Raw genomic sequence first — 26800 nt, 5'->3', positions numbered from 1 at the left:
TTTGTGTCTGCAAGTTTTTTTTCCTAACATATTTAGTAAACGGGTGGTACAGGTCTTGTTGCAAAAACACTAAACTTTGTCCTTTGGGTTTTAATAGTAAAGTAAAATCTTTGAAAATTGAAATTCACTTCTCATCTGCTTGCCCAATCAGTGGTCACTCTGACAGAAAATAAATGTGATCAATTGCACAATGATTGCTTAAAGTTTTTATTTTTTTATATATATATATGTGTGTGTGTGTGTAGGAACAAAGCACTTGGAAATAAGTGACTGAGGCTTGGTTTGACAAACAGGGTAGGCCTTCAATTAGGACATTTAAGTAGCTTTTATAAACTTGCCTTAGAAAAAAAAATACTGTTGTGCATCTTGAGACAAAATGGCAGTAACGTATTTTAAGATAGGTCAGTGCAAGTTGCTTTCAGTTAAAACACCTAAACAAGCATTTTAGTTTGGATTAGCTTAAGCCTTGTCTGTGAAACGGGGTGAATTTATTTCATGTACTGTACAATTTACTCTAATATTTCAGAAAAAATTATATTTTATTAACTACGGTAATTTTTTTTCGCAAGCAGTTGTCATGAAATGTTTAACAATTGTGTTATGGGCTATTACAAAATTATTAAACTCATTTGTTATTTACTGGTTTTTATATTTCGGTTCTTCATTCTTTTATAATAAGAAATCTTGTCGACTGACTGTTTAAAGATGCCTCAATTCCTTTTTGCAAATTGTTTTCTGTTAAATGACAGCTCCGTTGAGATTTTGTTGTTTGTGCAACATTTTACATTACGAAATATTTAAATATCAAGACTTAAAACACTACCAAACTGCTAGTGGAGCACTAAGAAGGGATTTGGGCCCCATGTTTACAGCAAGTGCGAGATCACGCTCTCCAGCCATTGGTTGAGATGTTCAGTGACGCAATCACGCAGAGTTTCCGCAGTCACGGCGTCCCTCTGTTTCAGCGTCTCTTCAGACCTTGTGGTGCCCTTAAACTTGAAGTTATAACAAGTCTACCGTCATGGCATCTCAAGTGTCGGGGCTTTCATCTCTGATTAAACCGGGGTTAATACCGGGTTTCAAGGTTTCTAAAGGTAAGAGCGATTTTTGTTTTAATATAAAGCCGATGGCAACCAACCTTGATCGATTGCAGTCTAGCAATGCTAAGCAATCAACACCTAATTTGTCGGCATGTTCAAATTAATGCTGTGAATCCGAATATTATATTCATTTTAGATTTCAAATGATTTTAGATTAAGTTATTAAATTGGGATTCTAACATGCAAAGACGCTTACTGCATGCACGCGTTATGTCATAAGTACAGACATTATACAATGCATTTTGGATATTTAAATAAATGCAATGATTTAATAGGCAATAAAACTGCATCTTGATGACATGTCACTGTGCAGCATTTGTTATGGGGCAAAACATGAGTTTAACAAACTCGATTGTTTTCATATCTCGCGATAAAACGAATAGTTATTTTGAGTTATTTATAGGATCTTTTAAATGAATCATTTGAAACAGATCGGTCTGTACGATTCTTTCACGTTTCAGCTTTCACGTACTTGCAGCAATATGTTTACAACTCTCTTTTTATGACTGTTTTAGAGTGTTATATCATGTTGAGATGTCAGTGATCACGTGATGAATTCAAATAATTGCGAAACGAATTGTTCGTAGGAACCGATTCGCGGAAGTCAGTTGAACAATCAGAGGTGAATCATTCTCACCTGACCAAGATGAAAGACAAATGTAGTACCTAATCTCATAGTACGCGATTTCAGACGCAGCTAAACACTACTAACGTCCAACCTGGATTTACACAGTCTGTATTAGTGTCGACATACTGTATGTCATGACTCGTGACTACATTTTAGTGCTGATTAAGTGTCATGGGTTTAGGCCAGACAGGTGTCATGACGACTTTAGGTCACATGACACATAAAGATATGTCTATATAATCCCAGCAAATACCTGTATTCTGTACAGCATGTGTTTTGTTGTGTGCTACAGATATAATATTTATCTGCAAACCATTGATTTAAAGTCCTTAGTCTGTGTATTTGTTGTTTGGGCACTGAGCTTTTTGGTTTACTGATATAACATTGTAAAGTTATTTAATCTAAAACTGTTTGTTCCAAAGGGCAATTTTGTTTTGTTTGTATAATTGTTAATTAATAACTACCTGGTGTGTGATGGTGAAATTTAAATTCACATAGATTTTCTTAATTCATGCATTGCAGAAAATATGGAGCTATTGAATTAGGCAAAAGGAAATTGTGAAATTGTTTATGAAGTTATTTCTAAATGTATAAATAAGTGAAATTAAAGGTAGAAAATCATAGGTTTAAAAATGAATTGAAACCAGAAAGCTTTGAAATATGGCCACAAACTATTCATAGTTGGACATGCTTTTAGACATGCTTCTGATATTTAATCCAGTATCCAGAAAAAAAAATCTAAAAAAAAAATTATGAAACGGATGTCATAGTGCCCTACCTATAGATCATAATACCCAAAATTCAGTTTTAAGATGGCTAGACTTGGCTGAGGGTCCACAATCAACCTGATTTCTGCATGTTCCCACCACAAAAGAAGCCTTATTGTTGAAATGCATTTCTTTTTTTTTTTCTTTTTTTGCATGTAAAATAAGACATTTTGTCTCCCTCGTCAGACCCAAAGTTTAAACAAAAGCTTACCTAGACAATAGAAATATGTGATATGCTTTTAATAATGAAAGTGATGCTGAGTGTGTAGAGCAGGCAACCTCCCGGCCCTCTCAAAAACAAGCGCCTCCTCGTGTGTACATTTGCAGATCAGCTGACCACCATCGTTCCCATTGCAGTGGCTGCGGCTCTGAGCACATACCTGCTGACGCGCTACTTCAGTTCACAGAGCAGTCCCCAGAGCAGGGTCAACCCCTCAATCAACAAAGACAGCCCGAAAGTAGTGCACAGCTTCGACATGGAGGACATCGGCAACAAGGCCGTCTACTGCCGCTGCTGGAGGTCCAAGAAGGTGAGTGAAACCACCGCGATGAATCATGCTAATAGGATTTAAATGCCTGCTGAATGAATGGTCTGTTTGGAGATTATCTGTATGAACTATTTTTAACCCTTTAAAGCCTATTGTATCATATACATGAAATTCTAAGGCCTCTAAATTATTAACATGATTAAAACTTTGCTGAAAACCTCTTGTACACAATCTACTACATGCCTTCTGTCGTCTGATTGGTAGTTTACACTTTTTAAGCAAGTGAAAGATCTTTTAGTATAATTCTAAAAACATCCCCCTTCAGGCCATGTACATGTGAAATATTTACTGATTTTTATCAAATAAACATAAGAATAACTTTTATCGCAAGTAAGATTTCAATATGAACACATACTGGACTGAAGCAACTTCACTTCAGGTTCACTTAATTATCCATTAGGGCTGGGACAATAAATCGATGCATCGTGAATCGAGAAATGATCCTGGATCGATTCCAATTTTTTCCGAATGCGATTCTCTCTTGAAGTTTTTAACAGCAGATGGCAGTGTGTGCCGTAATCTGCTGCCTTCCAAATGCCTTACACACACCACTTGAATCTTCTATAAAATAATCATTCATATAGTTCGAAAAGGTTGAAGCGAATTACAAGGGTGTTTTCAGTGGGCTGTTTACATTAAACTCGCATCATAAAAGCATTCTGAGGTGCAAGTACATTCTCAGAATCAGCTGAACGCATGAGCGCTCTTCTTCGTGAGCATTGGAGCGTCATTCGTAGCTACAGCGCCATCTGCTGTTAAAAAGTAAGCTCAAAAGCGATGCGTTCGGAAAAAATTGGAATCGATCCACGAATCGTGATGCATCGATACTGTCCCAGCCCTATTATCCATACATCATTTTATAAAAAAAGCATGTTAAAATATAAGTAACACTTGAGAAAACGAATGTTAAAATATAAGGAACACTTGATCTTTTTTTTACATTTACACGAAAACGATGTACTAAAAACAGAAAAGTTTTTTTCCTTCACGTTTTTCACTTACAGATGACAACATTGTCAAAATGATCCCCGTTCACACGGATCCGCAAAAAATGACTGAAAATGTTGTATTCTGCTGCCAGGCCAGTAGATGGCGATGTCACTTTGTAAAGAACACAAGACACCTATAGACTGAATACGTGATACGCATGCTCATGACGAAAATACAAATTCGTGTTTTGTAGTTTACATGGAGAAGATAACGATATTGTTTTAAAAAACTTGCACTTTGAAACCTGTTTTCAAAAGTTTGCGTTTTCAGGCCCCCAAAACGCCGTTATCTTGTAAATGAACGGCCCAAACGCATAAAAAGTTTTCCATTTTTAGTCGAAAACAGTGTCGTATAAACGGCCCCTTAAACATTGTACTGTTTATTCACCTGACTAAAAACTATAGAACTTTGATCATAAAACTTAGCATTTAAGTTACACCTTGCTAAGGGCACGTTCGTTTACATGACAATGATGTACCAAAAACAGAAACGTTTTTCCTTTGAGTTTTTTGCATATAGATGCCAACGTTGTCAAAACTATTCCATTAACATGGATCCGCGAAAACGACTAAAAATGCTGTATTACGCTGCCTTGCCAGTAGTTGGCGATGTTTCTTTACAAAGAGACACTACATGCCTATAGACTGAACATGTAATGTGCACATGCATGAAGTCACCATTTACACAAAAATAAAATAAAATAACTTTCAAAAACGTTGAAATCAGTTTTCAGGCCGCCAAACGTCATTGTCGTGTGAATGAACGGCCAAAACGCATACGTTTTCCATTTTTGTCGAAAACGGTGTTGTGTAAACATTGAGAGACATAGTGACAAGTGATATTTATATGCATTTTATGCAAGTAGTCTGTTTAACTGTTATAAAGAACTATAATGTACTGATTAACATTATACAATCTTACCTATAACATGTAAATACATACATACTCTACGTACATAATAACATATTTTTGCTCAGTTTGGGCTACTGAGGTGTTTTCTTCCTCCTCATAAATTATACTATATGAGCCATAAAATCCAGCTGTGTCAAATATGATACAAAACATAATTCTCATATTAATATAATTCCTCATTTGTAAGTCGTTTTGGACAAAAGCATCTAATGTAAATTAAATTTAAATGTAGGCCTACATAAACACATTTTTTTTAGATGTACTGTACACATTTTAGATAAAGGTCCAATAAACTGTTTCATTAAAAAAGTTATTTCTGACTATTATTTGAAATGTCAGGCTTTCAAGGGTTAAAGGTATAATACACCCGAAATTGTGAATTCTGTCATTTATGCACACACTCATGTCACTGTTTGCCGCGTCCTGAAGCGCCATAGTAATCTAGAAGAGCCTCCTGTGGATGCATTAATGCAAAGTGCTGGAATAAACATCAAAACCACATGCTGCGTGCAGATACGTTATCATGCTCTCAGAAAGATCATCATGCGTGGTTGTGATTTGTATGTATTTGTTTGTTTCCTGGACAGTTTCCCTTCTGTGACGGCGCACACACCAAACACAACGAGGAAACTGGTGATAATGTCGGACCCCTGATCATTAAGAAGAAAAACCCCTAGATATTCTGTGTGTGTGTGTGTGTTTCCATCAGTGTTTTCCATTCACTGGGGGTGAGAGTTACTGGATGAGGATTTCAATTCTCAGTGTTAATGCATCTCGTTCACACAAGGACTTCCTGTAGCACTGCAGACATGCATCAGCAAACATACTGTAAACGCGGTGTGGTTTTACGCTTGGTCTTGGTCTTCCTCTCCAACTCTAACACGACCCATATTATTTAAATGTACTATAAAACAACTTTGCACTACAGCACAGATGAATGTGGATGAGTGGCGGGCCAAAACTCCTACGCACAGTTTAATCAACATTTTAGTGATTATGACTTGAACATGTAGTTTTTACCATATTAGGTGTAAAACTAAACCGGTTCCATTTTCAAGACTGCATATGAGTATATTTTGCTGTACAGTGAAAAATGCATTTTGAATAAACGTGATTTGCAATGGTCGTCCTTGTGTCGTTGTTTCACGCTCTGTTCTGCGTATATTCACTAAGCAGGGTTATCTCTACCCACAGTTTTAAAACAGGATGTGGGAGAGAATGTGCTCTACTTCCTGTACCGCTGCACAACACAGGAAATAGAAGATCCCCTGCTGCAATTCTGCTTACATCCAGCAGATGGAGCCACTTTATCAATTCACTGCTCCTGGTTTTATTTAGAAGATATTGTGATCATCCCTGTGGCTCTGAAGGATGTGTTAGGTTTTAAGATAAAACGAAAGGCTTTTTTTTTTTTTTTTTTGAAAAGACTTTTTAAATGCTGGACACCCCAATCTGTTTAGCCTCTTTAGACCGTAGTTGTGTCCCCTATGTACTCAACCATGTAGTGTATGAATTTTATAAGGCTATTTGTCATCCAACATCAGGATCTGATAGCCCCTCCCCTCTTCTACATAAGTAAAGACAGTTGAGTGCATGAAGTGTCCAACATTCCACACTTTTTCTTCGGTTTATTAAGTGCATCATCCGGGTATTTAAAGTGCACTTTTTATATTTGGATTTTTCAGCGTGAACACACTACTTGCACTATTAATACCACAAAACGTCATAGAATAGTGCATAAGTACACAAATTGGGATGAGTCTCATGTTCTTCAGTGGTATTTGAAAGTTCTGGAGCGGATGATCAAATAATCAATAAATTTCCGTTATGAAAGTATGCATATATATTAGTGAGTGGTTTTATGTTTGTTTATGTAGCTTTAAGGTGCGGTCACATTAGCCAATTTTTCTTTTTTTCACTAACATTTTGTTGCCATAAAAATTCTTTGTCAATAATGTGAAAAGTCACTTTCAAATCAAGCAGCTTTCTGTTGGTCAACATGGCAAATCCGAGTGACCACATTCACTCTCACATAAAACTCCCAATCGCGCCAATTGCATTGGACAGATTTGGCTATTTGGCAGAGGATTCACGTTGGATTCATGTTTGTTTAACTCTTAACATGCATATTGGTTGCGTTTATCAATATACAAAGTTCTGTCATGAAACTGTAGATGGCGTAGTCTGATAGGTCGTTAACTCAATCTGCTTGCAATCACATCTTTCTCTATAGGGAACAGCTGATTGGTTCCTGCTGTATCAGTAGCCAATGAGCTCGCTGCTCAACCTTCAAATACTTGGTCAGTATTTGCTGTAGCAGTGCAGCGCGCTTTCAGAAACCCTCCACCTTCCCCAGCTCCACCTGTATAGATCTGCTACGGGTAATTCATTGTACAGCAGCAGCATGTCTTACTTGCTCACAGCAGTGTGTCGTGTGACGTGTGTGTGTTGGCAGTAGCCAAGTCCCATAGCAGTGTAGCAGATCTGTTCCACCAAGACCAAACATATCAACATTGTCATATCCATTATCAGCCCAAACACTGTCATGACAGAAATATATTTATTAAAGCTGATTAGATTGGTAGTGATCTCTAAACAGTGCTTCATGCATCAATACACTATTGGCAATGCACATTGGACCTATTTAGATTGCTTGGTGACCACGCCTTTAGTTTGTAATGGGCCGTTCACACAGGTGTAGCGGTCAACATTTGGTGTACACAGTTAACACAGTTAAGCTATCACACATTCTAAAAATAACTTCTTTTTTTTTTGTTATTGCTACAAAACGTTATATACAGTGGTTAATAGCGTGTTGTAGGCAGGTGGTCACTTGTCAAACAACCTTAAAGTAATACAAAAATAATTTAACTAATCTGTTAAGTAACCTTTAGTTACCGTCAATAAGGATGTTAGTCAGTGAGACTAAAGATAGGTTAGATAGGATTTTGCTGGGTCCAGATGTCGATTACAATATAAGCCTTTAAGATCCAATTTTATGTCTAATTGCTAATACAAACAACAGCGTACCTCTCCTCAACTGGCTGAAAATTTTAGGTATCATTGATGTCCGAAGTACAATTGGCATGTTAAAGTTTAATTCATAGGATTTGTTCAAATCAAGTCTCTAAAAAAGAAACTGCAGGTGAAATAGAGACCAATACCAAGACCATTAATAGTCTGCATGTTATTCCTTGTCTAATACATCTCTCTGAAGTAGTATGTGGATGGTGGGATGGGGGGCCGTAGAGATCTCAGTCATTGAAAAACAGGAAGCTCTGACAACATGGTGCCCAAAACCACAGGTAACTCTCAGGAGTGAGAAATAGAGAGAGCAGAAGAAATACGCAGAGGGTCTCAAGGGGGAACGAGTCTACTGCATTTCTGTGTTGGAGAAGCGGGCTGACGGCATTCCTCAGCGTCTGAGAAAACCGGACGTTTGCTCTATCTCTTTCTCTTTTTTTCTCCTCCTCTCCCTCGGTCTCTTTGCCGTCGTCTTTCAAGTGGGTTTTATCCCCTCCTGTGGAGCGGGTCATGTGTCTGGCTGCCAGAGAGAACCATGTGACGTTAATCCCCCCCCCCCCCCCCCCTCACTCCCACCATCACACAATCCCCCCCAGCTCAGAGAGGAGGAGGGCTCAGCTCTCAAAGTTATCTGGGAATTATGTGGCCACAAGGAAAGGCAAGTGTGTATTTGTTTATTTATTCACCCATTTTCATGATCTATCCTGTGGCCTCATTTGGAGATGATCTGTGTTCTTTCACACAGCAGGGAAACACTAGCTGAATACTACAGGAACGTCCTCCACGGTGAACTCAGCGGATGATGCAACTCAGAATCCAAAGGTCTGATCAATGACCTCGCAAACAAACCTGGCTCAAGTCAAGCATCCTGGAATAGTTCTTTGTATAGTCCACTTACACACTGATTGGTATGGCATGCTGTAGGGCTGTACCGAAAGCTAAAGAAAAAAATTGTTATATTTTTAAATGTATATTATTAAAATTATATTATTTATTTTTTATATATAACACATGGTATATATACACATATAAATATTTATATTTATATTTATATTTATATATATATATATATTATAACCATATTCATATATATTATAACCATATTCATATATATTATAACCATATTCATATATATTATAACCATATTCATATAATGTAATTATAAATCTTTGAAGTGGCTTATGTATATACTGTGGTATATGAATATGGTAATCACATAGTACTATGCTATATATCAAATTACCAAAGTTCTACCATGTTTTTAGAAAACTGATGTAATACCATGGTATTCATTGAAACACTATGTAGTGCCATCTCTTACAAAAAAAGTGCAGTGGCTGCACCATGGTACAGTTGTGGTATGAGTTGGTTATATTATGGTACATTAATATACCACATTACTTCCAAAAGAGACAGTGGCATTACAATGGTGCATGTCCAAAAAAAAACATCATGGTAATACCATGGTAATGTTTTGTAGGTCCCGTAACTAAATAGTATGGCATTTTAGTGTAGTAATCACATAGCACCAAATATATTAAGATACAAATGTTGTGGGAAATTACCATGGTATTCCATAAAGTACCCATGTAAATAATATGGCATACGTTTAACACAATGGATTTGACCACAACCCCAAAAACCCCATATTAGAACCATGTTCCTTTTTAGTACACTTTTATAAGTTATGTAACTAGGATATGAAAATGGAGTACGTGCAAAGTAATATTGCCATGTTTTTGGACTGAACCTTGGTGGTATTTAAGACTATGATATTTAAGTGACATGTAAATGAATATGGTAATTATACAATGCAGAAGTTTTCGTAAGGGAAAACTTAGTCTGACGACTAAAATAGGGTTTGGCATTTTGTGAATAAAGATAGTGTTGGCCTAAATTGGAAAAACAATGATGGGAAGTGCAGCAGTAAAGTAGTGTCACTTTACTCAAGCCTAAACTTTCCCGTTAATGCAATTGTGGAGGACTGTAACACGCAACCCCCCCTCAAACCCGCAGCCAGCAGCGCCGCACTGATCGATCCGCATTGATCGTCCCTGACGAGCTGTTCCACTTTCCAGCCAATGCACGCGCGCCCGTCTGCGATTGGGAAGGAGCCCGAAACGGAGGAAAATTTCTGCCGCCCTGGCGGTGTCACTTCCCCACACTTCAGCTGGCCGCCTGCCAGACACACGGGACGCTCACAAGAGCTGGAGTGGACTCAAAGCGACGAAGAGGAGCGGACGGACGGACAAATGGACCCACAGCAAAATGGCTCTTCGACCACAGAAAGTCAGCAAACACAGAGAAACACGACGATTATGGTAACGACCCTTTAGTACCTTCCAGTTCGGACTCTTTATATGCTGACTGAAATAAATGTGCTTTATTGGATTGTTTTGCGGGTACTCCTATTAAATATGCTATACATTAATAAATTGCATTGATATTTCTTGAAAGAATGAATCTAAAAATATAATTAATTAATATAAACAATAATATACAGCAAGTAAAATAAATTGTAAATCTCATTAATACATATAAATGAATACATTTTCTAAGAGTAGCCTACTTTTTGGGTATTCCTGTTAAATACATTAACAGATTGCATTAATATTCCTTAATTATAAAATAACTAATCAAAAAAAATGTGAAACAATAACAATATATGCCTAATGACATGTTGATTTGATAATGAATGCATGAATTATTAATAATATTACAAAGTAATAATTAATTAATTATATTTTGATTTAATTTATTATATAGCATAAGCAATAGCAATATACAAATTATTATTATGGTATTATTTCTTGTTATTATGTTTCAGTTTTCATACACGTACAATTATTATTTACAATTTGCATTTCATTCTCATTACCAGAGCACCCCATGGGCTTATATTTTGGAGTCGTGTTTTGCATATTAAAATATCAATCAGCAGCACCAAGTTCCTGGAAAGCCTGAATGTGCAAAAGTTCTGATATAATACATCAATCACGAGCGCAGCCAACAGCCATTAAGAATGGAGTCAACAATGGGCTGAGTGTCCAGCCCTCTGAAAACTATACTTCATTCATTATTCCACTCTCATATGCATCACCGCAGACTGCCCCTCGCGCTCATCCACACCTCTTTAAGGTTATTTATTTTGTCCCCGACGGAAAGTCCACTTCGGTTTTTGTGTGAAGCTCCAAAAATCTATGAAATGTGTTTGCATGTTCTTCTCCGGGCGCGAGGATGTGGAGGTGGGATAGAGAGACGCGAGAGGCTGGAGGAGCGCACGCGCTCGCTCTCGGACAAAGTGCGTTCTGCGTGTATCTGCCGGTGTTTGGGGGCTATTGAAGGAAACAACGAGAATAATTCAGTCTGGGTGAGCATTTGCTTTCGTTTGGCTCTTTTAGCTTTTATTCTCTCTCTCTCTTTTATATATAAATCTCCGCAGCGCGTGAGAGCACCGGACCGCTCGGACAGTCGGAACGCTCCCCTCGGCTCACGAGCGGTGCGAATGAAAAGACGCCTGTGTTTGCAAATATGCAGATACTCTATATGTATCAAAGGGAGTGGAATGAGACTTTGTTGAGGACTGTTCAAAGTTACAATGACATTCAGCCAAGACGAATAAGTTGGCACTGAAATAACAAGGGAATGTGCTTAACCAACGCGACGTGTTGGCGCATACCGCGCGCTGTCACCATAGACACATCGGTCGAGATGAGACAAAAGGGATTTTGTTTTACTTTCTAAATGATCGGCGTTACATCTGCTTGATAATTTGCCCATATGCATTAAATGCATTGGTGCAACTTTGCCACGCGTAACCAAAAAGGCGCAGGGAATAGTTGAATTTACGGCTATTTGTTTGTTGTTTGCTTGCAATGTTGTCACCGTAAACACAGCTACTATTGTGACATTTTCTGTTTTTATTGGTTGTCTGGATAAAAAAAAAAATATGTGGGATATACCGAGTGGGAATTTCTGAATTATTCAGAATGTCTCTTGGAGAGACGACGGTGAGTGTGAATGCACGTTATATGTGCTGTTGATTATTAATCCATTATAAGTTGTATGCAAACTTTTTGTGCGTGGCGCGTGCAGTATTTGCATTTTGATGATTTAAATGATCTTTTGTGGATATCTGCAATTAATCTACGGTCTTTTGCTGGGATTGATCCAGTAAGGGTTTAATTGAGGTGATTGGTTGACAGAACATGTAGATCTTGAAAAGCAGGTCATCTTGTTTAGGCACAGTTGGGCTATTTGTGCAGGTTTGGCTATTGTTCCCTGGTGATGTCCAGATCTCTCTACGTCGAGCTATTGTCCCTCTGGCTCGCCGCAATACTGGACACAGCAATTTCCAAGCCTCATATATGTTTGACATGAGGTAATTCAGTATTACATTGCTGAGTGAGCATTCAAACTGTTGCTAGGAACTTATTTATCTGTAAGCCAGGTCAATCATTTACGGAAACCCTCACTAGATGCAGCTTTTGTCCTGGTTTACCTGCATTTGAGGGGTACCTGTCTCCAGTAAGTTTTTATTCCCATCATGACTCTGTGATGACATGCAATTGATGTTGTCATCTGTTTTGATATGGAAAACACCGTATTGTAAAAATGTTTTGGCAAGTACAGTAAAAGTATGTTTCACATGGTTTTAATCATACTGTTCAGTATGACTGAATCAACCTGAATAATTTTTAGATCAGTTAGAAATAGCTTACTGTATGTGTGCACTTTTTACTGCTATGGTAAATATGTAGAAATAACCAGGGCTAGTTGTCACAAATGTTTATTTTTGAAAGTGAATTCCTATTTAGACTCAAACTTTATAGCGTTGATTACATAAAAGGCTAATGATGTTTCCACTGTTATTTCACCAAGAAATACAGTTCATTTAACACATGTTGACCTTTTGTGACAGCATTGTCACAATGGAATCTGAGTTAAATAGCTAAATTCAAACAGCTCTGAAACACAAAAACATTTTTCAAATGTGACAACTTGCCCCAACCTGATTTTTATTTTCTTTTTTGTTAAAAAATACAAATATCTTGTTTTGAACAAGATATTTGAAACCAAAATTCTAAATCTTATAGTAAAGACAACTTCCCTGTTTGACAACTAACTAGCCCCGGTCTCTCTGATGTGCATATTTATTATGTTATTTTATTTTATTACATTTATTCTGTCATTCATGCATGCTTGTTTGAATGAATGACCAATTACATCATCTTCAAAGACAGTCACTCACAACCTTAAGTAATTTTTTTCTCTAATTATCACGATAGCATGCTTTACTGAGCATGGCAGTTAATTGAAATGTTAAGTCGTTGACGAGCGTGCGTATGCGTGCGTCAGTGCGGCTGAGCTTGCACCTAGACATCCTGATTTCACTGTCGGCTCACCCCAGGGGCTTTGCGCTTGAGCTCACGATTCCGGTTTCGTGATAGAACAGACCGCCTGTGGACCCTGATAGACGTCTCTCACTGAAGGAGAATTGCTGTCACCAGGAACGGGCTTTTGCACGTAAAGGTTATGAAATTTAACAATTTAACAGACTCAAACCGTCCAATTCAATATCCACACAAAATCTCTTCCTTTTTTTTCAACTTCACAGTGAGTTTTAGTTCCTTGGAAGCACAGCGAACAAAGCGTAATTGTCACTAAAACGGATATCTAGGACAGATATTATGTATAAATGTTGGCTGAGGAATCAAAACGGGTCAGATGAGGCCAAAGCGAGCAGCAGATTGTTTGTCACAGTGAACTTGTGCCTATTTCAGCAAGCCAAAACAATAAGCTAATAAAAATGGGATATGATTATGCGCATGATTATTTCGAAAGTATTAGATATATTAAAATGGTGTGTGATGATGTGCTGTGAGGAACCAGAGGGGTGAAACCGACGTGACGTGTTCTCCACACTCTTTAGGTTTGGACACCGTTCAAAAGTTTGGATTGTTTCCTATGCTCACCAAGGTTGCAAAAATACAGTAAAAACTGTAATATTGTGAACTAATATTATCATTTTTAAACAAATATTTTCAAATGTAATTTATTCTTGTGATGCAAAGCTGAATCTTCAGCATCATTACTCCAGTCTTCAGTCACACGATCCTTCAGAAATCATTCTAATATGATGATTTGCTGCTCAAGAAACATTTCTTATTATTATCAATGTTGAAAACAGTTGTGCTGCTTCATATTTTTGTGGAAATTGTGATACACTACCATTCAAAAGTTTATATAATGTAACAAAATATTTCTATTTCAAATAAGTGCTGTTCTTCTATCATGGTTTCCACAAAAATATGAAACCATTTCCAACATTGATAACAAGAACCATTATTAATAATTGAGCACCAACGCAGAATGATTTCTGAAGGATCATGTGACACCAAAGACTGGAGTAGTGATGCTAAAAATTCATCTTTGCATCACAGAAATAAATAACAATTTTAAATGCATTTAAACAGTTATTTTAGACTGAAATAATATTTCGCAATATTACTGTTTTTTTACTGTATTTTCGATCAAATAAACGGAACCTTTCTGAGCACAAGTGTCTTCTTCAGAAAAAATCTGAATTATTTTCAAACTTTTATCCAGTAGTGAAACACTCTGCCTCTCTTCATGAAGCATGCATGTAAAATATGCTTGCTTTAACCTCTTTGCGTATCTTCTATCTTTCCTTTCTAGGATTCTCAGGCCTTAGCGAGTGGATGTGTAAGATGTTCATGAGGCTCGACTAGTGTGGACTGCTGATTCTCCAGCTGTGCGCGCGTCAATCTGGTTTTGGCTTCGGTCTTCAGAGGAACGTTGCAACTTTATCCCCCCCTTCATCCTAAGCTCCCTCATCTCCCTCTCCCTCCCCCTCACGCTGTGGCCCATGTCTGCCAGCGGAGGGTCCATGGAGGGAAGTCGAGCCGTAGAGGATGAGGAGGCGCAGGACAGCTGCTGCGGGGATGAAGACACGTCCCCGGTTGTGGAACGCAGAAACCGCAGTGGCATCATCAGCGCTCCTCTCAGCAAAAGCCTGAAGCGCTCACGGGCCCTCTCGCAGTACATCGCGACCTGCTCGGCCGCCGCCGTCGCCAGTGTCGCGAACGCTAACAGACTCGCTCAGAGCTCCATGGTGGCGACGGGTGTCAAAGCTCACCCTACGGCCAGCCAGCACAGGTCACAAGTCGGGTACGCCAAACTGGACCGGGGCGCGTTAATGTCCGGTCTTCTGGACTCTCCGAGCGGCCTGCATCTCGCCCAGGCCGCCGAGCTCCTGCGACGGGCGGGAATGCTCCTTCCGGTCAGCGACCCTTCCAATGTCAGCGTAGGAGGGGACATGGAGGCGGTCTCGGCTTCTGATTCGCTGGGCAGTGTGATGGACTTCCCGTTGTTCGGCAATGGTGGAGTGGGCGGCAGCTTTCCGTATCACCCGGGGCTCTTCATAATGACGCCAGCGGGAGTGTTCCTCGCCGACGGGGCGCTTTCTCACGTGACCGGCGCGTCGGAACACCAGCAGACGCAGAGCGAGATTTCATCGGCCATCAGCGCCAACGGGAAGAAAAAGCGGAAGCGCTGCGGCCTGTGTCCACCCTGCCGGCGCAGGATTAACTGCGAACAGTGCAGCAGCTGCCGCAACCGGAAAACCGGCCATCAGATCTGCAAGTTCCGCAAGTGCGAAGAGCTCAAAAAGAAACCTGCTGGCGGGCTGGAGGTAAGATGGTGAGCAATGTACAGTTAATTCATAAAAATGATGGCTGCAAACTAGCATCGCCTGCACGGGCACCACAGCATAATGCATTGGGGCGCATGTGCTAAATCACTTGGCAGCACTTCTGACACGTTGAGCTGTGATGCTCATGCGGGTGTTGCAAGTTTGAGTGTGGTTTGTGTCATTTCTTGATTCCCTCCCTTAATCTCCTTATCGTTTCCTGTTCTCTGTAATATTCCTGTGAATAAAAGTAGCACAAAGTCTAGAAATTAAAAGTCATGAAATACTTGCAGAGCAGTCTTGCGTAAATTACTGATTTCAGTTCAGTGCAATCATGGATTTGACTAGAATTGACTAAAATTGTAGTTAATTTAAAAAATAAAATAAAAACTAATTAATGCAATAAATAATGACCTCTGACCCATACAGAAATTATGTAGCAAAGTATTTTTATTTTCTTCCATCTGAGCTATTTACACTACCATTCAAAAGCTTTTGGTCAGCAAGAGTTTTTTTCTTAATACTAGGATGCATTAAATTGATCAAAAGTAAATGCTGTTATTTTAAACTTTCTAGTCAAGTTTATCACGCTTTCCACAAAAATATTAAGCAGCACAACTGTTTTCAACTTAGATAATAATCAGAAATGTTTCTTGAGCAGCAAATCATCATATTAGAATGATTTCTGAAGGATCACGTGACACTGAAGACTGGAGTAATGATGCTGAAAATTCTGCTTTGTCATCACAGAAATAAATTCACAGGAATAAATGACATTTTAAAACATATTACAATATAAATAGTTATTTTAAATCGTAATATTTCACACTATTTTTTTGTGTTGCTGTATTTTTCATCAAATAAATGCAGCCTTGGTGAGACTTAAAAGTGACTTCTTTCAAAAACATGAAAAAAAGATTACAACCCCAAACTTTTGAGCATCTCACTAAAAAAATCTGAAGCTAAGACCAAAGACGTCATCTCACGCATGTGCATATAGAGCATCTTTTAAAAAATATCATGTGCAAATCTGTTTGGTTTGCCACAATAATATAATGGCTTTTAATTTCTCAGGAAGTATTGATATATTGTGATCTACTTCAGTTGATTAATCTGCACATCAAGTAATTCATTAGATTAAAATGTTTAATTGATTGACAACCCTAGTTTTTACAAACAGTCTACATAGAAATTAATGCTGCTTGTGTTTATAAATGGTCGCAAATGAACATTACTCATCCTGACAAATGGCAAGCTGAATGCAGTTTCCCATCTCTCAGGCAGCGTAACTTGAGATGTTTCTGCCTTGTTTACAGGCAGGTTCAGGTGTGGGGAAATTATCTCTGAGTCTGTGCTGATGTAAGCTAGTTAGGGTCTAACTCTGCGAGATTGGTGTCATGGTAAGATTGGTCTAGTTGGTTGCTTTTTTGTTTTTTTTTCTCCCTGCAAGGAAAATGTTAAGGCAGCATCATAATGTTCCACAGGTAAGGTTCCCCTTCACTGCCCGCTATGATGAGATGATTTAGAGTTTCTGCTATCAAATTTAATGAATTTGAATGAATGCAATGAATATAAAATGTTTAGCCACACAAGTTTCTAGTTTTCGGTCCGTGGGACTTTGGACCTATACGATTTCAGTGTGGGCGACAACAGCATATGGTGCATTCAAGTCATGCTGGAAAGATAGTATTTATCAGTTGAGCGCATATAAATGCCACCAAGTTGTAATTACAAGTGGGAAACTGGTGGGATTGGCATTTTAGGCCGAATTTCCAAGTTGGCAGTGTCTGTATTAATTGTAAATTTGCTAAAATTAATAAAATTATTGTATTTTTTTCATTTACAATTAAACAAACTGGCATGAATAAAATACTGTGGTATTGTACAATTATAATAGAATATGTAACAATTTAATTTAAAGCACCTGACATCGTAATAACGACTTCCCAACTCGAAAATACAAACTTGCCTGGAAGTCTTGAACGAAATAATACTTGAAATAATACTATTACTGCCATGCCATTTATAAAGCTGAATTTGGAAAAACACACTATGCCACTCTTAAAATTTATTACATATCTTCATGTATATTTTGCAGAAATTGTAAGATTAGTATGCTATTCTAAATTCAGATTTGGCTATGTTTGGAAATGGAAAACTATACTACCTACTGAATACTGTGTACACTGTAAAGTGTGTACTATTCTTTAAAAATAGTAAGTGAAACAGTAGACATTATTTTACAGTGAACTGTTCAAACAGTAGTATGCTAAACTGTTTTTATTCAAATTTGCGTAAAAAAAGATCAATGAAATGCCTCTGCAACTCTTTGTAAATCCTATAATCAGGTGCGTATAAGAATAAGTAAATAATCTAACTAAAATAGAGAAATCTGTATACTGCTATAGCTTGCAAAACTTATTTTAATACGTTTCAGCCATGCGACCTTCATGATGGTCACATGAAGGTCGCATGACTAAAACATCAAAATAAGATTTGCAAGCTTTAGCAATATGCGGGATTCCTTTATTTTTGTTAAATTATTTGTTAAAAATGTAAATAAAAATCATGCATCACAGTTGAAATGAAAGTGCAATGCATTGTGGGACACAATGTAATAGATCTGGCATATATCCAGGTATTTTAGAAAGTGTCCACATACTGTAGCAAGAGTGTGGTAGTACCCAAATGAAAAGCTGAATAGCTCCGCCCACAGAGAAATCTCAATGGCCCAAAATCCTGCTCCATAAAGTGGTATGTTAAACATTAAATAGGGTCTGATTTTGTTGCATTAAATGTAGGGTAGGCAATTTTCAGAGAGGCTAGCAATAGCGAGCTATAGCTTTGAAAGCATGAGATCACACCCTCCCTTCAGAGCGTCACCAAAACCACGCCTCTTCAAAACACATGAATGCTTACAGCAGGGAGCAAACAAAAGCGTCATGAGAGACACAGTTAAACTACCTCATGTCTCAAACTACATAACATTAAAATAATAATGCACATAAACAACTTAAAGAGCTCTGACCTGTACCACCTGACTTCTGCAGATTCAGTGTTGCCATTGAAACATAAATTCGAGTCACAAACCCTGAGTATAACATCACGGGTTTCCATCTCTTCCAAATTACAGTCATGGCGTAAACGCAGTATAAGCTCGTTGTTTTGGTTCAGGAGGATCTGTAAAAGACGGCTGCTGTTTCGGTGCTCGGTGACTGACGTCTGTCTAATAACTGCATAGCATGAAACACACTGATGGCGTGTGATGTGTGAAATACATACGTTGACAGGCAAGGTAGGACATCGGACTGAATGCAGTGATTGGACGAACATTTTATGGCCCTACGCCTTCCGCAGACGATATATATACATATAAATACATTTAGACCACTTAACTTAGTGATTTCTATCAGGAGGTGAAGAGACTTTCAACCAGCCTAACAGATAATGTTAAAGTTAATGCGGTCACATCAACAAATTTTGCAGGCAAAAAAGGTCTGTCAATAGTGTTGTGATGATATATGAGACTTTCAAACCGAGCAGCTTTCTGTTGATCAAAGTGGCCTGCAAAATCTTTGTGGGATAATGTCTCATTTTCTCACACAAAATTCCAGATCGTGTGGATTTTCATTTAAATTATGATTTCGCTGTGAAAACAATGGTAAATGTGACTGCATTTTTACTTTATGCTACAAACTTTTTCTAAATGATTAATTTAGGGAGGTTAATACAATTATTTGTATTAGTGCATATGGGGCTTTTCGTACATGTTGTGTGACTATGTGTTTGTTTTTTTGTAGCATGGCAGTTTTTATTTGTGCATATGAATTTGTTTTCATGCATGTTTGCGTACATGCATGTGAATATGTGTGTCTCTGTATGTGTGTGACAGCCTCATATGGTCCATCTGGCCTTTGCGTCTGTCATCTGGAGCGCCAGGTGTCAATGTGTCCCAGAACCCCTCTCTTTCTCGTCCTCCAGAGGCCCTGAACCGCATGTGTGTGTGTCTGTTTGCGTGTACAACCTTGCAGGAAGAGGCAAACACAGCCCCTGTGAAAGTCATTATGGACTAAGAGGGGTTGTGTGTAAATGTGTGTGACTGACCAATGACCAGCCCGGTTTCTTTGAGAATTACAGCCTTGAGGAGGTAGAGACTGAGGTGTTGGTGTGTGCAAAAGTTTAGAGGGCTTAGTTTGTGTGTGTGTTTGTGTTTATGTGTCTCTATGAAGTCAAAGGCCCAAAATACACTCGATGCAAGCGTGTGAATGCAAACGCTTCTAGCTAAGTTTTCACACTTTGTCATATTTCTAATCTATAATAAAACACAAATATGTTACCACAAGGAGTGCAATAGTGAGAATTTGCATAATCTGTCTTTTGTAGTGAGTTTTTGTCTTTTAGGTCAACTACTGTCATGACCGGCAACAGTTTAAATATAATCTTGCAAAGCAATTTAAAAATTTAAAATTTGTTTTACTTGAGTAGCTTTTGGAGATTGGTAACTCTTAATATGTCATTCAAACAGAATGTGTTTTTTAGGAGTGGCAGGGCAACACTGCGAGTTCAACGGTCAAACACATCCGTCTAGTGCATGTTTACATTGAAAATCAATGGAAAACCAGCGCAGTGGAATGCAAGAACGCGGTCAACTATTGTGTATAACTGTTTCAAAATAAAGCCATTTTACATTTTTAGATTATAGATAGATACGTAACAATTAAAGGGTTAGTTCACCCAAAAATTTAAATTCTGTCAGTAATTACTCACCCTCATGTTGTTCCAACCCCGTAAGACCTTCGTTCATCTTCGGAACACAAATTAAGATATTTTTGATTAAATCTGAGAGCTGGATCACTCCTCCATAGGCGTCTAAGACATTATAACTTACTGGCCCAGAAAATGCATTAAAGACATCGTTAATATAGTCCAAGTGACCACAGTGGCTCAATCTTAAGTTTATAAAGTGACGAGAATACTTTTTGTGCGCAAAAACAAACAAAAATAACAACTTTATTCCACTTTTCATTTCCTTCTCTCTGGGCCTCGAGTTTTTTCACATAATGTTTTAGCGCAGCGCGTCTGTGTTGTAAGTCACACGTAGGCTCACTATTGGCCGACGATGGTCATGTGTGTGATGCGTGTGACGTACAACACAGACGCGCTAGGCTTAAACACTACGTGAAAAGACTTGAGGCCCAGAGAGAAGGAAATGAAAAGTGGAATACAGTTGTCATTTTTGTTTGTTTTTGCACACAAAAAGTATTCTCGTCGCTTTAAAAACTTAAGATTGAGCCACTGTAGTCACTTGGACTATATTAACGATGTCTTTAATGCATTTTCTGGGCCAGCAAGTTATATTGTCCATAAGCCTGTGGAGGAGTGATCCAGCACTCAGATTTCATCAAAAATATCTTAATTTGTGTTCCGAAGATCAACGAAGATCTTACGGGGTTGGAACAACATGAGGGTGAATCATTACTGACAGAATTTTCATTTTTGGGTGAACTAACCCTTTAAGAGGAATAAACGCAGAATGTTTTTTTTTTTTTTTTTTTTGCATTATATAACATGAGAAGCAAGGCCGTGGAATAATTGAGCGGAGCGTTTCTGGTATGCTATGTCATGGGAAAGATGCTACAAAAGAGTGCAACGCTCAAACATGTTGGTCTAGCGCATGTTTACTACAAAAACAATGGAAAAGCAAGAATTTGCATACTTGCGTAGAGTACATTTCTTGGCTAAAGCCTTGTTCACACTGCTGCGTGTTGCTGACCTAGTTGCCCTAATAACGCGTATGAACATTACTACTGCTGAGATTACATCACATGATGACACTGAATCAGTTTTTTAGTTTGAAAATTTTTTATTTTGGAGGAAACAAATGCTAATTATAAGTTAGACCAGTGCAACATGCTTCATTTAAAAGATCAACAAGAAATGTCTTATGGCTGGTATTGTATGATTTTGGGCTGTTCCAGACAAAAGATGACCAATCGTGGTGATCTCTGTGGTCGTGGCTCCGAAACGGTGATCCTACGCAATCTCAGGGAACCGAGGTTACGTTAGTAACCTGAGACGTTCCCTTTCGAGAGGTTTCTCGTATTGCGTAAGGTAGCTTACGCTATGGGAACCCAATTGCCAAAGTACGATTCATCTTGCTCTATTTGTTTAGCACTAGCGCATGCTGATGATGTTTTACTCTTCTATACTAATTCGCGTTGTAGACTACGATTCAATAGATGTCGTCATCATCGTACAGTCTACATACATGTCGTACCCCAGTTTATTAAATCCATATTGTACAGTGTGATTTGTAATGATCTAGCAAGCATTATATGCAGCACATGATGTTAGGTTATTCTATCACTGGAAGCATAACTGGGGTTTTTATTGTCTTCTTGATTGTGGTTTGTGCTTTTTATGTGCGTGTTTCTAAAATGTTTTAGGCATATATTGATGGTGGGTTTGCGTATATTACTGTGTGTGTTTGTGTGCTTTTATTGACAGTGAGGTTGGTCTGGTTGAATACGGCATAGAGGACTTATGGAGTTTAAAGAGCCTTTATTGACAGGTCACAGTCAGTGGTGTGGGGGTCTATTGACTTCTTGATGCGCGTATGTGTGTGTGTGTGTTTGGTATGGATAGATGTGTTTTTATATGTAGGACCTTTTATGTGTTTTGAGCCAGCTTAGGCCTGTGCGTTTTGTGCAAATCTCATTCGATTTCTGGCCATTGATCTTACCTTGCATGTCATTGCTTGCATCTTTTGTTGATGTGTGTTTACTGCATGATGACACATCTCTCTCCATCTGTGTGGTGACCGGTATCTCGGAAAGTCCCTGATAGCTGGAAGTAGGAGGAGATTGAGTGGGCGGGGCCTCAGACATTGCCTGACAGGCCCCTCCCCCTTCCTCTAGAGGAATCTCAGTCTCACAGCCAGGCGACTAAAGTATTTTAGGAACAAGTGTGTGTCAGTGTCTGTGTATGTGTGTGAGAGGCAAAGACAGGCAGAATCACATTATATCAACATATATCTGTACCTGCTTACTTTTACATACATTTTCTCATCGGATATTTCTTTAGTGGTGTATCATAAGGCAAGTATCACTATTACTATTGTTCATTCTGTTTGTGCTGCAGACATTACTGATACCTAAAATCAAGTGACTTGTAGAAAGGATCATGCAACCTGCCTGAACACCCTAGCAACCACATAACTACAGACAGATACTTAAAAACATACTACAAACTCCATAGCAACTGCATAGCAACACCTTAGCATTGTGGCAATGACTTTTGCACAGACACCACTCACATTTTCATCAAAAACATTTAACAAAATGTCTACTGTATGTTTATTAGAGATAGGGTGATAAATGGTTTGACAAAATTTTTGATTAAATCTAGCAATACATTCCCACAAATCGGTAATAATTACCGATAAATACATAAATACACAATAAATGTAATTGCAGAAACGGCAACAAATACGGCAATAATAATTAATAATAATAACAATTATGATTAATAATAATAATAATTAATTATATAATTAATAATAATAATAGTAACAATATTAGCCTATTATTAATTATAAAATATTCATAATGCCTAATTTTATTTTATTCTCATAGTATAATGATAATTTTGCTATGAAAATAAAATAGAAGTTCAGTTCCGCTATATAGGTTAAAATCAAATGCATTGATAAAAAACAATATTGTCTATCTCTAGTGTTTATTGTGCCCTTGATCCTCTATTCTTACTTTCATTCCTGTGTATGTTTATGTGTTTGATGTTTAATATATTTTATGTGTTTGTGTTTGAGACACAGAGGAGATGATGGGTTAAAAAATAACCTTTGGAATTCATCTGGTGAGTGTTTGTGTGTGTGTGTGTGTGTGTGTGTAAGAGAAAGCGTGTCTGTCCATGCACTCACGCTCTGTCTGATTGGCCATGTGCATGGGCCGACAGCCCATCTGTGTTGGCTTGTCTGTGAGGTCGATGAGGGAAAAGGGGGTCTGGATGCGTGTGTGTGCGCATACAAACGCCAAAGCCCTGTCAGAGAGTAATGAGAGAGTGGGAGAGTGTGTTTGGGAAACAGAGAGAGGGACTAGGTCATGTAAGGTGAAGTCATTGCCTGTGCATGTTACTTCATGATGAAGGGAACGCTCCCCTCCCTCTTTTTCTCCCTCGGTCCTTCGTTCTTTCGTTCTGGACGTCTTCCCAGGAAACGCTGCCGTTGTCTCCACTCTCCCAAAGTCCCAAAGCCATAGACTACCCCTGCCCAGTCCCAAAGCAGGCTGGGAAAAAATCTGCCATTTGCACCACTGCGGTATTTCAGCCCTTTACGGTCTTAGCAAGTCTGGCTCCGAAGAAAGAGAGGGATTTGCAACAGAAACGGGAAACGGTCAAGAGATGAGGGTTGAGAGTACAGTTTAATGAGACATTTCCTATTTTCTTACTGTTCCATTGTTTATGTTTATGTTGAATTATCAGTGACTCATGCTGTTTTTCTTCCTTGTTTCCTTCCTCTGTCTTTCCTGTCTTTCCAAGAAGGTGATGCTGCCAACCGGAGCTCCTTTCCGATGGTTTCCGTAGGGCAGCTGGACCCTCCCCCCATGATTTCCATCCCATAATGAAGGACTCTCGATGGAAAGTGACGCTACTCCCACTCGGAACGCCGTGGCGCTTGTAAACACTGGGTGCACACAAACAAATAAAACAAATGAAGAGCGGAATGAAAGCACTATTTGAAAACGAACATGTCCTGAACCAAAAATAAACAGTGAATGGCGGATTGTCATTCCGTTTTTCTTTTTTCCTCTGTTCCATTTGAGGAACCATCTGAGTTCTACTTCAGAATCTTGCCCTTTATTGGATGCTCTGGAACTATTTGCCGCCAAATGGAAAACGGACAATCATTTTTATTTGTGTGTTTAGTGGTTTTGTTTGTCCATGTGTGGAGAAATGCCGTAATTTCGTTTAGAGAATGTAATCCCAAGGCTCTGTTTTAAAGCTTGTGATAATTAAGGAGCACTATTGTAATTTAGCACAGTGGTTCTTACTGACTGCCTCAATGTTACGATTGCCTTTTTCGTTTTGTTTTGTTTTTTGATATGTCAAACAGTTTTCAAGTTGCTCAATATTTGATACGAAGATGACCGTGAAAAACACTTTAATGTAGCATCCCTTACTTCAAACATGTTTGAAAGGTCCTTTTGGGTTTGTCGTTCTGGTTGTTTGTTTTTAAATGCTGAAGGCCGGCTGAGATTGGAGGGAAGGTGAAGCTGGTGGAACTACAACATTTAGACCAGCTATGCGTAGGACCCGCCTCCTTTTTCACGCATTTTCAAGCCTTATGGGATTGGTCAGATGGAAACCACAGTCCTAAGCATCTGGACTGCCAAAATTCAGGAAATTATTGATGTTTTATGATAACATTTCTGATTAGGATGTTTTATTGCTGAATTACCCTAAGTTCCAGAGCTCCTTTAAGTCCCTTTCACATGATTCATGTCATTGAATTCTCAGCAAGCGCTGCGTGAAATCGTTGTTCTGAGATGCTCAAAATTTAGACTATTTCAACTTTGACCCCGTTTGTCATTGAGTTTTCATAAGGTAGACAAGGATTACCAGAAAATTCACCTTTTGTATCATTGCGACACATTGAGCTGTATAACACAACGTCTAGAGCAACCAATCTTGTTCCTGGAGATCTACCTTCCTGCAAAGTTCAGCTCCAACCCTGATCAAGCACAACTGAACAAGCTAATTAAGATCTTCAGGAGCACGTGATAATTACAGACAGGTGTGTTGGATCAGAACTCTGAAGGTAGGTAGATCTCCCCTGGTCTTGAGCATTAAGAGAAACGTTTTGAGAACTCTTGTCCCACATTTTTTCTTGGATTTTTTTAAGCTCATATAAATGGTAGCTCTTTCATTTTCATTGCGTACGGTTCTCTGATTTCTTTCTACCCAGCAACCTCGTGAATCGGCCTTCTGTAATGTTATCTGTAACGCTTTTCATGTGAGTGTCAAAGTGCATGACGCTTGTGTTGAGACGTGCACTGAAGCCCTGACACGAGTCATGTGAAAGGGGCCTTGGGCTAACCACATAACATGGACACCATGTTGGATAAGTGACTTATTTTTAGCTGTAATTGTCATTTTGGTGTTTTTTTTTTCTTCTTCAATCTGAACAGGTCCACTCCAGCTCAAATACTGATCTAGACTGAGTTAAATGCACAGTACCAAAACAAATTCAAGACAAAATCCAACAGCACGCCATTCCCGTGCCGTATGGGGCCAAATTTATTGGTATGCGTAAATGAATGCATGTATTTGTGTCCAAAGCCAAACATTCTGAGGTCTTGGCAGTCCTCAATTTAATAAACCGAGGTGCAAATCAAACATTTATATAGTCCATGTCGAAATATGTCATTCTGTAGCATTTGCATGATGATGACCTTTTTAAATTAATGATTATTACTTGTCTTGAGCTTGAGATATTATCAAAGGGATAGTTCTCCCTTAGTTCTGTCATTAATTACTCAGACTCATGTTGTTCCAAACCTGTAAGACTTTCGTTCATCTTCGGAATACAAATGAAGATCTTTTTGATGAAATCTGAGAGTTGACAGCTACACAACTACCACTTTAACGCTTCAAAAAGTTCATAAAGAGTTTGCAAAACTAATCCAAATGAATTGAGAAATTTTCTGCAGAGACTTGTACGCTTTATATAATGAACAGATTGAATTTAGGCTTGACGCGCAAGAATGAACCTCATTGGTTCTTGCTTAAGCTCGTGCTGCGTAACATGAAAATGAATCTCATTGGTTCTCGCACGTCAAACGAACAATGATCTTCCATTTACCACAACTGATGTGCGAGTTGATGAATGTTTATATGTGAATAAAAGCCTAAATTAAATATGTTCATCATAAAAGCGATTGAGTCTCTTTCAGAAAATTTGGACTAAACCTCTCAATTCATTTGGATTAGTTTTACGAACTCTTTATGAACCTTTTTGAAGTGTCAAAATGGTAGTTGTGTAGCTTTTAATGGAGGGACAGAAAGCTCTCAGATTTCATCAAAAATATCTTCATTGTCTTCAT

At 38.4% G+C, this 26800-nt stretch overlaps 2 protein-coding genes across 7 annotated transcripts; both read left to right on the top strand.

The window, feature by feature from the left end:
* Positions 1–826: 826 nt before the first annotated feature.
* On the top strand, positions 827–6074 carry LOC308700354 (CDGSH iron-sulfur domain-containing protein 1). Of its 2 annotated transcripts, none has more exons than XM_081381951.1 (3): positions 827–1094; positions 2823–3025; positions 5533–6074. In XM_081381951.1, exons 1-3 carry the CDS (start codon positions 1022–1024, stop codon positions 5620–5622), a joined length of 366 nt encoding a protein of 121 aa, XP_081238077.1. In that variant the 5' UTR covers positions 827–1021; the 3' UTR covers positions 5623–6074. The 2 variants fall into 2 exon arrangements, with proteins under 2 accessions (XP_081238077.1, XP_081238078.1); XM_081381952.1 differs by having other exon boundaries at positions 2853–3025; positions 5533–6071.
* A 4897-nt stretch (positions 6075–10971) lies between these two features.
* cxxc5b (CXXC finger protein 5b) lies at positions 10972–26097 on the top strand. 5 transcript variants are annotated; one of them, XR_014031419.1, is made up of 4 exons: positions 11189–11339; positions 14669–15683; positions 24237–25375; positions 25524–26090. XR_014031419.1 is itself a non-coding variant. In XM_081383546.1 (3 exons), exons 2-3 carry the CDS (start codon positions 14859–14861, stop codon positions 24241–24243), a joined length of 837 nt encoding a protein of 278 aa, XP_081239672.1. In that variant the 5' UTR covers positions 10972–11339; positions 14669–14858; the 3' UTR covers positions 24244–26097. The 5 variants fall into 5 exon arrangements, 4 of the variants coding, with proteins under 4 accessions (XP_081239672.1, XP_081239670.1, XP_081239671.1 ...); XM_081383546.1 differs by having other exon boundaries at positions 10972–11339; positions 14669–15691; positions 24240–26097; XM_081383544.1 differs by having other exon boundaries at positions 10981–11339; positions 24237–26090.
* Positions 26098–26800: the final 703 nt, after the last annotated feature.

This window comes from Scardinius erythrophthalmus (genome assembly GCF_964197995.2).
Source record: "Scardinius erythrophthalmus genome assembly, chromosome: 13".
Lineage (NCBI taxonomy): Eukaryota > Metazoa > Chordata > Actinopteri > Cypriniformes > Leuciscidae > Scardinius > Scardinius erythrophthalmus.
Note: the sequence above shows the minus strand (reverse complement) of the source record. Positions and strands in the feature narration are given on the sequence as shown.